Source organism: Carassius gibelio, chromosome B8, assembly GCF_023724105.1.
Source record: "Carassius gibelio isolate Cgi1373 ecotype wild population from Czech Republic chromosome B8, carGib1.2-hapl.c, whole genome shotgun sequence".
Classification (NCBI taxonomy): domain Eukaryota; kingdom Metazoa; phylum Chordata; class Actinopteri; order Cypriniformes; family Cyprinidae; genus Carassius; species Carassius gibelio.
Genome location: NC_068403.1, coordinates 24,813,063 through 24,827,223, shown reverse-complemented (window position 1 = coordinate 24,827,223; position 14,161 = coordinate 24,813,063). Strand labels below are relative to the sequence as shown.

At 38.9% G+C, this 14,161-nt stretch overlaps 1 protein-coding gene across 1 annotated transcript in view; it reads right to left on the bottom strand.

Annotated features, from left to right (window-relative positions):
• LOC127962859 (phosphatidylethanolamine-binding protein 4) overlaps positions 1-14,161 on the bottom strand; it is a 96,992-nt gene that overhangs the window by 9,461 nt on the left and 73,370 nt on the right. Inside the window, exons 5-6 of the mRNA XM_052562456.1 lie at positions 5,988-6,033; positions 5,251-5,367 (exon numbers count right to left, since the gene is read on the bottom strand). Of these exons, the coding sequence (XP_052418416.1) occupies positions 5,251-5,367; positions 5,988-6,033 (163 nt within the window). The remainder of the gene's footprint in view (positions 1-5,250; positions 5,368-5,987; positions 6,034-14,161) is intronic.

Below are 14,161 nucleotides of genomic sequence, written 5' to 3'. Positions count from 1 at the left end.
CTGTAAAAAATGACTGTGATTTTAACGGTAAAAAACCGTCAAAATGCTACAGTACAAACCTGTTAAAATTTACAGGGAAAAAACGTAAACTGACGTTCCCAGAATTTAATTTGATGTTTTTTTCTTTGAAATAACTATATTTCTTCTCTCTTTTTTTTCTTATCTGTTATGTTTATTAGGGTTGTATGTTACATATAATGTTGTTAAGTTAATGTTTATTGCATATTTCAGTTTAATGAGTCTCACCATGATGGTGTTTGAATGTCACTATGCACCTATGTATGATGGGCTTTGTTTCATCACGTGACTTACCAGTGTATTACAAAGGTACAAAACAGATTTCAGTACTTCAATAAGTTGGTATATTAATTACATTATATCAGTTAAATTACAGTATTAAACTGTAAATTTAAGTTAAAACCGTTAAACCTAAAACGGTTTAAAATTCTGGCAACCACAGCTGCTGTTTTTTTAACATGTATTTTACTGATTTCTTTTTACAGATCACATCTACAGTAAGTAGACATATTTTTAAACAAGTATTATGCCATGACACTATGAAATGAGCAGCTGTGTGTCATTTTAAAATAGCATTTAATACTTCAACAAAGAGTTCATAAATGCATAATCTTTCAATTCACAACTGGTGTGTAACAGGTAAAGCACCTGAATGAAAGGGTGGCTCCCACTCACTCAATTCTGAGAGAGACAGTAAGAATATCCCTCTCTGAGATAACTACACTGGCAGCGTGTGTGTGTGTGTGGTGTTTAGGGAGAGTACAAAGCAGTGGGTTGTACGCCCTGTGTTTGAGTCTGAAGGCCAGCATGTAAACGTGTGTGTGTGAACAGACACCAGTGTGCCAGCTGGCAGCTCAGGACGCCAGGCCCTACGTGCCCATTTGCCACCTCCGCTTGGCCTGACCCGTGGCCTGTGAAACCCCTGGCACCGAAATGGCCATTGAGAAGGATACAGGACACAGAGGAGGCGTGGGGATTCCCCACCAACACACATCTCTCATGCCCACTGCCGCCCGCATGCCACCCATGGCCAATTGTGTAACAACCAGCTGTCACTGTCCTTTCTGTGACCCACATTTCTCCTCCTACATCACACACACACACACAGCCGAGGCTGAATGATAGGCATGAAGCACACCTCTCCCTGTACGCTTGAAGAACAAAGCCCGGGCTGAAATTGAGTTGAGCTCAGCATCAGGGGAAATGGAGAATCACCATTAGAGCACTGTGTGTCGAGCGAAGAGTTGGGGAAGTGGGAAATGATCATTAGATGTCTCCACACCCACAGTCAAATGCTCCAAACCCTCCAATTAGATCAATTAGTCAATGAATGTCAGCAGAACATGAGAGATGGGGACCGGTTACACGCCACACACAGATCAAACACACGTTAAGTAAACAGGACCACCACATGGACTCAGATGTGCACGGTTATTAGTGGAGTTTGTTCATATTGTTATATAGTGCTTTATACAATACAGATTGTTCCAAAGCAGTTTCACAGTAATGAACAGTAAAATATGAGGGTATCACTTTAGTTTAATTAATGCCTTGTCTACATTATTCTACCCCATATTTAAACTTAACAACTACTTTACTAACTATTAATAAGAAGCAAAATATAGTTTATTTAGGCAAAAGTTTTATTTCTAGTGAATAATTACGTTAAAATAAAGTGTGAGGTGGTGGGTCGGCGTGGGGGTGACATATTTATCGTCGTGAAATCCATGGCCCGCTGCAATTTGGAGCATTAGTTACACTTTATTTAAGGGTCAATTCTCGGTATTAATAATCTTTGAACTATGTAATATCTAATAAACTCTTAATTTGCTGTTTATTATGGTATGTTTATTAGTATGGTAGTTGCTAAGTTAATGCATTGTAGAATATCATATGTGCTTTATAAGTACTAATAAACAAACAATATGTTGATAATAGGGATGCTAATAATCAACTAGTTAATACAGAGAACTGGTCTCTATACTAAAGTGTTACCGGAGAGTTGGGGGTGTTAGAGGGTGCTAAATACCCTCAAATGAAAGCAAATTTTTAGGTCGGGTAAAATATTAAATCTCTGAGCAGTTCATTTAATGGCTACCATGGCATCATTACATTGTATTTTCCACCAAATTGCAACTCAGGTTGTTGAAATACGATTGGTTGAACAGGCAGTGGGCGGAGTCACACAGACTAAAACAAAAACAGACATTCCGACACGGAACGCACACTTCAAAGTAGAATAACTGGCTGTAGCACGGTTTCTCAGAGAAACAAGTAACACATTTCCTAAATATCTACAAACACATGGTATTTTTATGCTTTAGTACTGACAAAACAATTGCTTACAGCACCTTTAACTCAGAGTTTAGAAATGTACAGTGTGAAACGCCATCTTATTCCATTAAACGCAGGAATAACGGTTATCCCCAAGTTAATTATGATCAGGGTGAAATGTGAATCAAGAGAGCATTTGCTTCATGTTTCACACTGCTCATAATTTACCTGGGGTTAACAATTTAGACTGACCCAGGGTTAACTATATCAAGTTTAAATAATATGTATTTGTGCTTCGAACTTGACTCATACCTCAAATCACGTGTCTTGTTTGAGAAGGTGTGATATTTTAAGCAATCAGCTGATGCCTTGATGCATTGACGCCTTGCAGACGAAACTTAAAAAAACAACAACACTTTACTTGTTTAAAAAAGCCACAACTCTTGATTTGAGCCAGTAAGGAACTGCCTTCCAGAACAGACTACGAACCACCCACGAGTGGAGAACCATTCATATTTTCTGCAAACATCTAGTTCACACACAAGTCCTTCTACTCAATGAGAAAAATCAAATAAATGAATTATATAATTTCTGGTAGATTGAAGACAAAAACAAAGGAGTAGTATTATTGTTAGTATGCATTATGCATGATTGTAATATCTCCTGATTTAACTTCTTAGGGCTGATACAAAAAGACTGTTGCAGCAATTTGATCAGAATACGATAGACTCGCAGGAAATGACTGGAGGGGTCCGCTGATGACATCACTTTGGCCTGATCAGAGCCAATGAAAAATACTAATGACAAAATGATTAGGAAATCAAATTAGGCATCAAGATAACAATATATGTTTTGGCGGAGTCAGATGTGATTTCAGATGTGATTAGAACAAGAGCTGGACAAAAATCATTATTTGTTTGCGTCTTTTAGTTTTAAATAATGTAATATTACAAATTACTCTTAATAAAACATTTGAAAGAGGCCAATGCTTTGAGTCAAGACTCTGTTATATTAGGATGACTTCCAGTCTGCACCGTGTCCTGATCCCGTTAGAGATACTGTGTGTAATAAAGGACAAGCGGCCATAAAACTACATGGCCTAGCAGTTAGCATGTGCACAAACAAATTTGTATACAAATCTAAGACAAAACAATATCAAATGAATTAACTGATTACAGAGCCAATAACAGGGAAACCGAGAAAGAGAGATGTTATTGACATGTTAAGGTTTAGTCAAATCCAGAGGACTTTTATTCTTTTCTTTCTCTGCACGGTGAAGGTCAAAGACTGAAATTATAAAGCAGACAAAGACAAAGCTGTAAGTGTAACACTGTATCATGGCCACAAGTGACTCTATAAAGGTACGGTCAATGTACAAAGTGTATCTGTGTTTTGCAAATTTCTGTCGATAAATCAGTTTATATATCTGTTGCTTAAATCTTAGTCAAAATAATTTCAGACATTTTTTGTTTTGTTTTTTTTACAATTCTGAGTTTTTTTCCTAAGTATAGCGAGAAGAAAATGTCTGAAGCATAAGATATTCACAATTATTACCCTCAGAATTCAGTTTATATTTATAATATATTTAAATTATATATTTATAATATATTTAAATTATATTTTCTCACAATTCAAACTTTTTTACTCAGGATAAAAAAATAAAAAACAAATTAAAACAAATTAAAAAATAAATTAAAAAGAGATAAACATTTTTAATTTTTTTCAGTTACCTTATTGATAAATCTATATCTATCTATCTATCTATCTATCTATCTATCTATCTATCTATCTATCCATCCATCCATCCATCCATCCATCCATCCATCCACCCATCCACCCATCCACCCATCCATCCATCCATCCATCCATCCATCTATCTATCTATCTATCTGGGCAGGTGTGTGCTGCTGGATCCACACTAAAACACAGCTCCTAAAGCAGACACACCAAATGCATTTACATTTCCCTGATTAAATTGACTCACTTAAGTCCGATAAGCTTTGGGAACTGTCTTGGCTCTCAAAGATCAAACACTTTTTATAATTCATAAGGCCATCTGTACAGGAAGCCACGCAGGCAGCTGAAACCCACCGAACCTTCAGTAGGTACAGGGACCAGTGGGAAAGCTCAATTAGCAATAAAGAAAACTAGTTCAAGCAGTGGCTGGAACAAGAACTGAATGTGACAAATAGTGTCATCTGACAATTGCAACAATGTCATTTGCTGTTTTTGTAGCGAGATGTTTGCGGTCATCAGAAAATGGTCATCTTGTACCGTATAACAAGAGAAGAATCACTCGATTATGTCAGTCGTGAAATCACAGTCTCTGTAAGTGTGTGAAGTGTGATTTTTTTAAATGTGAAAAGCAGTATGATACATATAATAATAATAATAATAGCCTGAATATATTAGTGTGTATTTAGTATTATTGACACTTCACCTCTTTTATGCGATCAATCATTCAAATATAAACATTAAATTACAGAGCAATTATATCAAATATAAATTAGAGGGAAATGTCAATGTCTTGCTCTGCGGTATTCATGTCGAGATGTTAATTACAAGCTATGCTGAATGGCAAGACCAATATTTTCAGGAAAATCTAAAATAGGGGCTCACACAGTATGCAAGTGTTTGTGTGTGTGTGTCTTAGACATGTATTTTAAGTGTTAAAGGGCTAGTTCACCCAAAAAATCTAAACCAATGTGAACCAAATAACTGAAACAAAATAACTGAAATTTAGCACAATGTTCATGCTGCTACTGTATTTCCATAAAATAAAATCATCTGGCTGTCAAGCATCAAAAAAGCACCATACAATTTGGACAACATTTTTGTGCATTACTATATAAGTGAAAGTAAATGAGTAAATGACCCCATCATTTTTGGGTGAACCATCACTTTGAAATGCATAACCCCATTGTTTTTGTGTGTGTGTGTGTGTGTGTGTGTGATTACCCCGTGAGCTGTTCTCCTGCGGGCTGAGGGACAGGCTCTGGCCATCAGGCTGCCCAAATATAAGGAACTGGTAGCGGTGGAATCCAGAGCCTTTGGGTGGAGTGGGACGGGTGTATGCTAAAGGCAAAGAACAAGCAATAACCCCTTCAGAGCTCCCGAAGAGTATTCATTTAACTGTCACCTACTCCAATCTATTTTCAAAGGTTTAATGTCCCAGAAAAAATAGACTGTAGACTGCTTGTCCACCACATGCTGCAGCAGGGTGTTTTTGGGGTGGTTACTAGCACACCCGGCCTCAGATGGCACACCTCTCAGTCTGCTCACTGCTCATCTGATGCACACTTCACATTTATTCTGTATGCTTTAATCTGATTGGCTGGTTTTACACGACATTAGGGATTAAGGGCAAATAGGCTTTTAATGAATCCACCCAGAAAACGAAGTACCAGGTTGGAAATAATTGGAGGATTTGCTAACATTTTAAGGGATATTGCTAATCCCACCCCTAAATGGTATGCAAACACAAAACAAACTGTGATTGGTCACAGACGGCCTCTTCTTGTCTGAGTGGGCGGTTCTTGGCCAGAAAGTGCGGCATAGTGGATCTGACTTTTTGCCATCTAGTCAAAGGTCCGGCTACACAAAACTAAAAGATCCCAAGTTTAATATTTAAGATCAGAGGTTAGATTAACTCCAAATGTGCAATTGCAATAAAATCACGCAGAAGAAACACTCACCGGATAGTTGAACAGCGCTGACGTCTCCTCTCTGTAGTGCTTCCCCCTGCAGAGAGACACATGAGAGAAACAGAGTGCGGTCAAAGCAGACATCGCTGTACATGCACCATTGTCTCATATTCACTGCTTCTGAAAGAAAACAATGATGTGATTTTCTCCTTCACTCATCACCGAGGGCTACTCAGACCCTCCAGGAGCCTCACCTCCATGACGGGATCCGCCGTATTTAATATCCTCAGACAAAGCCAATTCCCAGGCAAATGAAGTGAGTGACTGGATTTCAGAATAGTAGGTTCCCATATTATGAATTGTATATTAAGTTTCCGTTGCCTAGGAACAGAGATTCACGCTGAGCTTTTTATGAGTTTTGGAGTTTTTTTTTTCCTCCCCCAAAGGCCACTCCTATATTTGTCGTGTTTAAACCCATATCCTCAAGCAGAGTTAATGCTGCGCAGTTTTCACTGTAAATAGCCCACTGGAATGTTTGCCTAATGGATCTGATTCCTCTGTGCCGAGGCTGTAGATTACTGTAGTTTAGACCGCATACAGTAGGCCTGTGAGATAAAAGCTATAAAAAGATAAGGAAGCACTATGAAAAATACTGAGAATGTGCTATTTTCAATGGGAAGTCCCCGCTGATAAATGCCTAGCATGGTTTGTCAGAATGTCAGCAGTCTGTTATTGTCAATCAAGCAGACCCTGTCATTGAAACGCTCTGCTCTCTATCGCCCCCTCCAGGATGATGGAAGAACTGCACAGACAGGGCTCACCTTTACTTCAGGTGGATCAGGGACGCGATAAATTGGGTGAAACATTGAGCTTTACTGCTGTCATGTCACATAGTTATTCATTAATGTGGGCCCATTCATTAAGTATTATGAAATATTTTATATATACACACATATATATATATATATATATATATATATATATATATATATATATATATATATATATATATATATATAAGCAAACATAAAAAGTTTAGGTGCTTTAGGAGTACAGTAAAGACAAAATGTCAAAAGTTATATTTAAAAACTCTCTCATTAATATTTAATGTCAATGCAATTTGCTTTTGTATTTAAATATTATAATGCGGGGAAAAAAAAGAAATTAAAAAGAAGGATTTACTAGATTTTATCAATGGACTGAATGGTAAAGTTGTGTCTATAAGACCGGTAAGTCCAGTTTCACTCATAAGAAGTTTAAGTGATTATAGTTTGATCAAAGATTATGAACACTTCTTTCCCTGCATGCTGTAATAACATGCACTGATGATTCATGCACAGTGAGACAGACGTGTTTTGATAAAGTAAACAGCATCAATTTTTATATTATGTTGACTTTAAATATCTCTTACGAGAAAAACTTGGCCAAGAAAAGCAATAAATAGATATACATCATAAAAATACTTAAATATATACAATGACATCACATAATTATAGAGTCCACAAATGAGCAAAAGCAATTACATCTTGAACTTTAAGAATAAGTATAACAGATGTAGTGCAAACCAGGGCTATTACAGGTAAAAAAAAAAATAAATAAAAAAAAAAGGTGAACTGAAAATAACACACACACACACACAATATTTTTTTTTAACAATAATAAAAAAATACAAATAAAATATTATATATATATATATATTTCCTTTAGATTAAATTCTGTACTAATTTACCATAAACTAAAATAATACTTAAACTACACAGGCAATACAAACTTGGAGATGACGAAATGACAAAAAAAAAAAAACAAAAAACAAAAAAAATTACTAAAACTTAAATTTAAAATGAAAATCTCAAAATAAAGACTTTCTAGTAATAATAAATAATATTGTATAATAATAATTATATCTGGATACTGAAGTAGCACTGATACATATACACACATACACTAACTACATCTGAACATAAATATGAGTTGTATTATATATTGCATCTAGTTATGAATGCAAATGAAGGTCACTGTGCAGCATGTGTAAGGTGACATGTTGCATAGTGAGCTTCAGGAAATGAGACTTCATGTGAAAACATTGTTGAAGACAATGAACTTCACAAAGCTACTTTTCTTCATTTGCAACAATTAGATTCAAAGTAAGAGGCGGCTTTATTTAGAAATCCAGCTTGAGCTCCGTCGCCATGGCAACAGGTCGTCAACAGTGCTGGGAGGGTGAAGCGCTCGTTTTGGTTTCCCACTTGGTCTGCTTCAAATATTCACACTCGCCCCGTTACAGAAAACCAGCGCTCCTTTGTGCTGATATATTTTGGGGATATTCACATATTCATATTCATATTCACACTTCGCAACGAGCATAGAATTATTAAACATCAGTGAACTGATGAGCATATTGCATACAGATGGCAAAATACTACATTACCAGCACGTAGAGACATTTTAGGATGCCAAACATCATTAAAAACCTGTTGCATTATAGCGCTCGAAGAGCACAATCTCTGGGGATGTTTGAGACTCTGAAATGGGACCCAGAATGTATTTGACCCACTTGAGCCTCAATGCAGTGGGAGGGAAAAGAGTCACACTTATTTTTCATGACATTTACACCTGCAAGGACCAGCATTCACTGAGAGACGTGATGTGGGAGGAACTGCAAATGCAGACAATTTGAGTGAATGCAGTCGGGGTTTATTGAGGAATTCAGATCAACTCTTCTGTCAATTTTCATAGAATGTTGAGAGCTTAGATTAGATTTTCTTCAACAAATGATGACAAATTTGCTCCAAGGACTAGAAAGGGTCAAAATTCTGTCATTTGTTCCCCCACGTCATTACAAATATGTATGAATATGCAAACATTTAACATTTGAATAATGTCCTAGCTGTTTTTTTTTTCATGTAATAAGAGCAAATGAGGACAAAAACATAAGTATCCAAAAAGTGGTCCATTTAACACTACTGTATATTTCAAGACAGACCAGATCACTTTTGGTGCTTTTTAAAAATAATTTCAGACCACTTCAGTCCCCATTCACTTTCATTACAGTATATGGAAACCAAAAACCAGAATAATCTTACATATTTAAACACACAGTAAAACACACAGGTTTGCGAGTATGCGGATGAACGAATTATGAAAATTAAGATATTTATTTCAAGACAAGACACTACAGGTGAATAGAGTACAGAAATCATCGTACTTCCATGGTTGATTCATCACAGTAAATTAAGACAAATGTTTGCATTATACGTTTTCTGAAATGTTATCCTTAATCATGCAAATGAAGCATTGTGTCAAGGGTTGTTGAGGAACGAGGAAAGCAAATGAAGATTCATACTTTACTGACTTTAATATGGGTTTTGTAACACACATAACACCAGATAATAAACGACAAAGGTTAGAACAGAATCAGGACTATAAATACATACGGTAAATTAGGGAACTAAACAGGAGCATCTATACAAGGATTTACCAGTCAGAAACTGGTAACTAATGAGAGCTCATGACAGACATTACAGGAACTGAACTAAACTGAACATAATCATGACATCAGCTCACCCTCTCGGAAGGCGTGACATCATGCCACAACAGTAGATGATAGAAAAGAGGGCAGAGGCTTTGGTGGATGGCGTGGTGCTGGTGAGGGACTGGAACCTGGAGAAATCAGAGGAGACCAACACCATGGTGGAGCTGTCGGTGGGAGAAACCAGGGAGTACCTTTGGCCAAAGGACTGGGCAACACCTAGAAGCTGATCCACGGAGGCGGAACCGGGTGATAGGAGGAACCGGTGGAGCAGAGAGGCTGATGTACCAGGATGAAATCGAAGGTCGGGAAGCCCAAGGTGCAGTGGCTGGCTCCCGTGACAGAGGCTGAGCCAGGGATTCGGCTGACCGAGGTGATGATGGAGCGAGTGAGGACGATGGGGAAACCGGAGGAAGGGACGAGCCCGGTGATGCCGAAGGGGTGGAGAGTGGGTTGAGGTGCAGCCGGAGACCTTGAAGTCCATGGTGGAAGCTAAGTGTTGACCAATCAAGGTTTTTCTGGATGTACGAGGGTGCCCAGAGGAGTCCAAGGACAGATGGGCCTCGGTGGAGATGAAGGAATGCAGAGCAGGACCGGAGTCAGCGGGCTGACAGACTGAGGTGGAGACAAGGGCCTGGAGGGCCAAAGTGCAGCTAGGGACTCGGTGCAATACCAAGCTGGTGGAGGGGAAGCCTGAGGCGAGGAGCTAGCGGCGGATGACACCAGTGGGGCAGAAGAATCCATGGGGACTGGCTGAAAACAGCAGAGGAGATGAGACCAGGAAATATGACTGGGACATCGGAGGAAGAAAATCTCTGGATGGGACCGGAGCCTCTCAGAAGACAAATGTTCGAGGGTGGGTACTTGAGTGGGAACAGGATCCATAGACCACAGATCTATGAGGTTCATGTCCACTCCTCACTTTACAGTGGCGTGATCGGCGTGCTTAGTCTCCGGGGCTTTGGTGGAATCCGGCTCTGGTTTCTGGACGAGCCCTATTGGTGTCTCAGGCTCACTGGTTGTGAAGGAGAGGTCTCCGTCCTGGAGCATCCTGCCCAAATAACCCCAAATAAACCTTCGGCTTTCTGACATGAGGAGGAGACATAACTCTGGTGAATCCATATTTTCTGTTTGTTTTTATGCGGTCGGTCCTTCTGTCACGGGATGTTGAGGAATGACAAATAGACTTTACTGAGAATATGGGTGTAGTAAAACACATTCACAAGATAATAACATACAAAGGGTAGAACAGAATCAGGACTATAAATACACACGGTAAATAAGGGAACTAAACAGGAACAGCTATACAAGGATTTACTAATCAGAAACTGTTAACTAATGAGAGCTCATGACAAACATTACAGGAACTGAACTAAACTGAACATAATCATGACATCAGCTCCCCCTCTCGGAAGGCGTGACATCATGCCACAACAGTAGATGATAGAAAAGAGGGCAGAGGCTTTGGTGGATGGCGTGGTGCTGGTGAGGGACTGGAACCTGGAGAAATCAGTGGAAACCAACACCATGGTGGAGCTGTCGGTGGGAGAAACCAGGGAGTAGCTTTGGCCAAAGGACTTGGCAACACCCAGAAGCCGATCCACGGAGGCGGAATCGGGTGAAAGCAGGAACCGGTGGAGCAGAGAGGCTGATGTACCAGGGTGAAATCGGAGGTCTGGAAGCCCAGGTGCAGCGGCTGGCTCTCGTGACAGAGGCTGAGCCAGGGATTTGGCTGACCGAGGTGATGATGGAGCGAGTGAGGACGATGGGGAAACCAGAGGAAAGGAGGAGCCCAGTGATGCCGTAGGGGTGGAGAGTGGGTTGAGGTGCAGCCGGAGACCTTGAAGTCCATGGTGGAAGCTAAGTGTTGACCAATCAAGGTTTTTCTGGATGTACGAGGGTGCCCAGAGTCGTCCAAGGACAGATGGGCCTCGGTGGAGATGAAGGAATGCAGAGCAGGAGCGGAGTCAGCGGGCTGACAGACCGAGGTGGAGACAAGGGCTTGGAGGGCCAAAGTGCAGCTAGGTGCAATACCAAGCTGGTGGAGGGGAAGTCTGAGGCGAGGAGCTAGCAGCGGACGACACCAGTGGGGCAGACGAATCCAGGGGACTGGCTGAAAACAGCGGAGGAGATGAGACCAGGAAATATGAATGGGACATTGGAGGAGGAAAATCTCTGGACGGGACCGGAGCCTCTCAGAATACAAATGTTCAAGGGTGGGTACTTGAGTGGGAACAGGATCCACAGACCACAGATCTATGAGGATCAGCGTGCTTAGTCTCCGGGGCTTAGGTGGAATCCAGCTCTGATTTCTGGACGAGCCTTTCTGATATGAGGAGGAGACATAACTCTGGTGAGTCCATATTTTCTGTTTGTTTTTATGCGGTCGGTCCTTCTGTCACGGGTTGTTGAGGAATTACAAATAGACTTTACTGAGAATATGGGTGTAGTAAAACACATTCACAAGATAATAACATACAAAGGGTAGAACAGAATCAGGACTATAAATACACACGGTAAATAAGGGAACTAAACAGGAACAGCTATACAAGGATTTACTAATAAGAAACTGGTAACTAATGAGAGCTCATGACAGACATTACAGGAACTGAACTAAACTGAACATAATCGTGACATATTGTCTAATTAAACACAACATAATTTGCATAATTTTCCAGAATAGAAGTCTGAATATTAGATAAAGCCATGTTCAAACTTCTTGTTTAATTCTGTAGACATATTAAAGGTTTTTATTTTAGATAACTTTTAGAATTATTTCTATGTTTTTTATCACTCCACAAATCAGAAAATATGGTCATTAAAAAAAATTTTCTTCACATTTTTACACACACACACACAAAATAAAGTGTAATAAAACAAACACCTTGTATGTGTATTTTGAAGGTTTTGAAGTCAGAAAACAGACAGGTATGTATATGCAAAATAAACCAAAATCTGTGAAAAAAACTAAAGTTTTGCATGAATTGTCTTGCGTTTAAAGTATTGATACATGGGGGAAGATTCAATTAATAAGATACACATTTGATCTGGAATGAAACTATAATGTGAATCCAGTGTGAATGTTTCAAATAAAAGCCATTCAAACAGAGAAGAGTTGACGCAGAGAACAAGACAACACCCCTACACAAACATGAGCGTAAACGCATCCTCAAAATAATAGTGATTCTGAATCAAAATAACAGCTCTGGGGAGCAATTCTCATCATGAATAAACAGCGGATCTACTTCAGTCAGTAAGTGTTTTTCAGAGTCACATGGCCATCTTTGAGGGCTCTTCAAATTCTCCACAGTGAAGCAACACAAAAGCACATCAGCAGTTTGTGAACACAAAGGGTTATGCACACACATATTCAACGAGCAGCGGGGCACTGGGGCAGCCGTCTTACTCCCGGATTCTCTGTTCTGCTTTCACTGTGGGTAGCATGTGGTTCACAGGTTGTAAACCCGGTTGAGAAGAGGGTTTTTATTCAAACGGTGAGGGCAACAGTCAGTGGCATTAAATCCATGTTCTGAAAGTCTGATATTGCCACAGTTGGCCTCTATTTATTCCTGCTGGCACAGTTCAGTGTCGGAAGTTTAAAAAAAAAAAAAATTTCAATATCACTGGCTTCAGTTACACTGTCAATTAAACAAAGGAAATATTTGCTCTTTCTCAGAATTGAGACAACAATTCACAAACCATTGAAATGAAAAGAACCAGATTGATTGTGCATCTGATCAGACCTCAGCCTCATCTCCATCCATCATGTATGCAGCTCACATCTAAAGCAAGTAATGCCCTTGTGCGGAAAACATTTATTATGGTATGACATGATATATGATATAATTTGTATATAGAACTTATACCGATCCTTATATAAATTTATTAAATGAATTAATATTTATTATTTGCATTGGTATTAATACATATTTATTCATAGTTGCTTAAGTTTTTGTTTTGTTTTTAATTATATTTCTGATTTATGTTCATTTATATAATTTATATTTTAACGTAATAAACTGCAAACAACAAGCCATTTTAAAAATCAATATTTGTTATTTTTGGTTTTATTTTTTTTTGTTGGTAATAATAATAATTATTATTTTAACATTGTTACAATTACACTTAAGTATTATAACAGATTTAATGTCACAGATCAATGCAGACTCTGAGCATCATAGTAAACAGTTTTAAAATGATAATAACAATTCTATTATTACTTTACATATTGAAGAAACTATGAAAGGTTCTTGTCCTATTATCCATAAAATATCCCCAATCACTTAAAACAATAAGTGATTCCTCAATAATGCACATAGCACAGTTTCTTCATTAGTGTTAGCGATTTGTTCAGCACCTCTAGTTAAACTGCCACTCAGGATTTTTGGCACGGAGATCTAGCAGGTCCTACAGGAAATTCAAATTCACAAGATGCTGCTCTAAAACACAAGGCAGGATCTCAGGGGGTTTGGAGACTCATTATGCCTTGGCCTCAGCAAGCTGGAGTCTCTAAATGACCGATTTCCCAAGATCTCGAACAAACTTGCCGTAACAGTAAACTTCTAATCTGTTCTACTGAACACCAAGTTCCTCCAAACCTTTCCCTCATGCAGGGTTACAGGAGGAACAGTTCAGAGCTTGAGTGAACTGCTCTGTTTGAAGGGTGCGAGAGGTTCTCCAGTGGTTAACTTAAAAC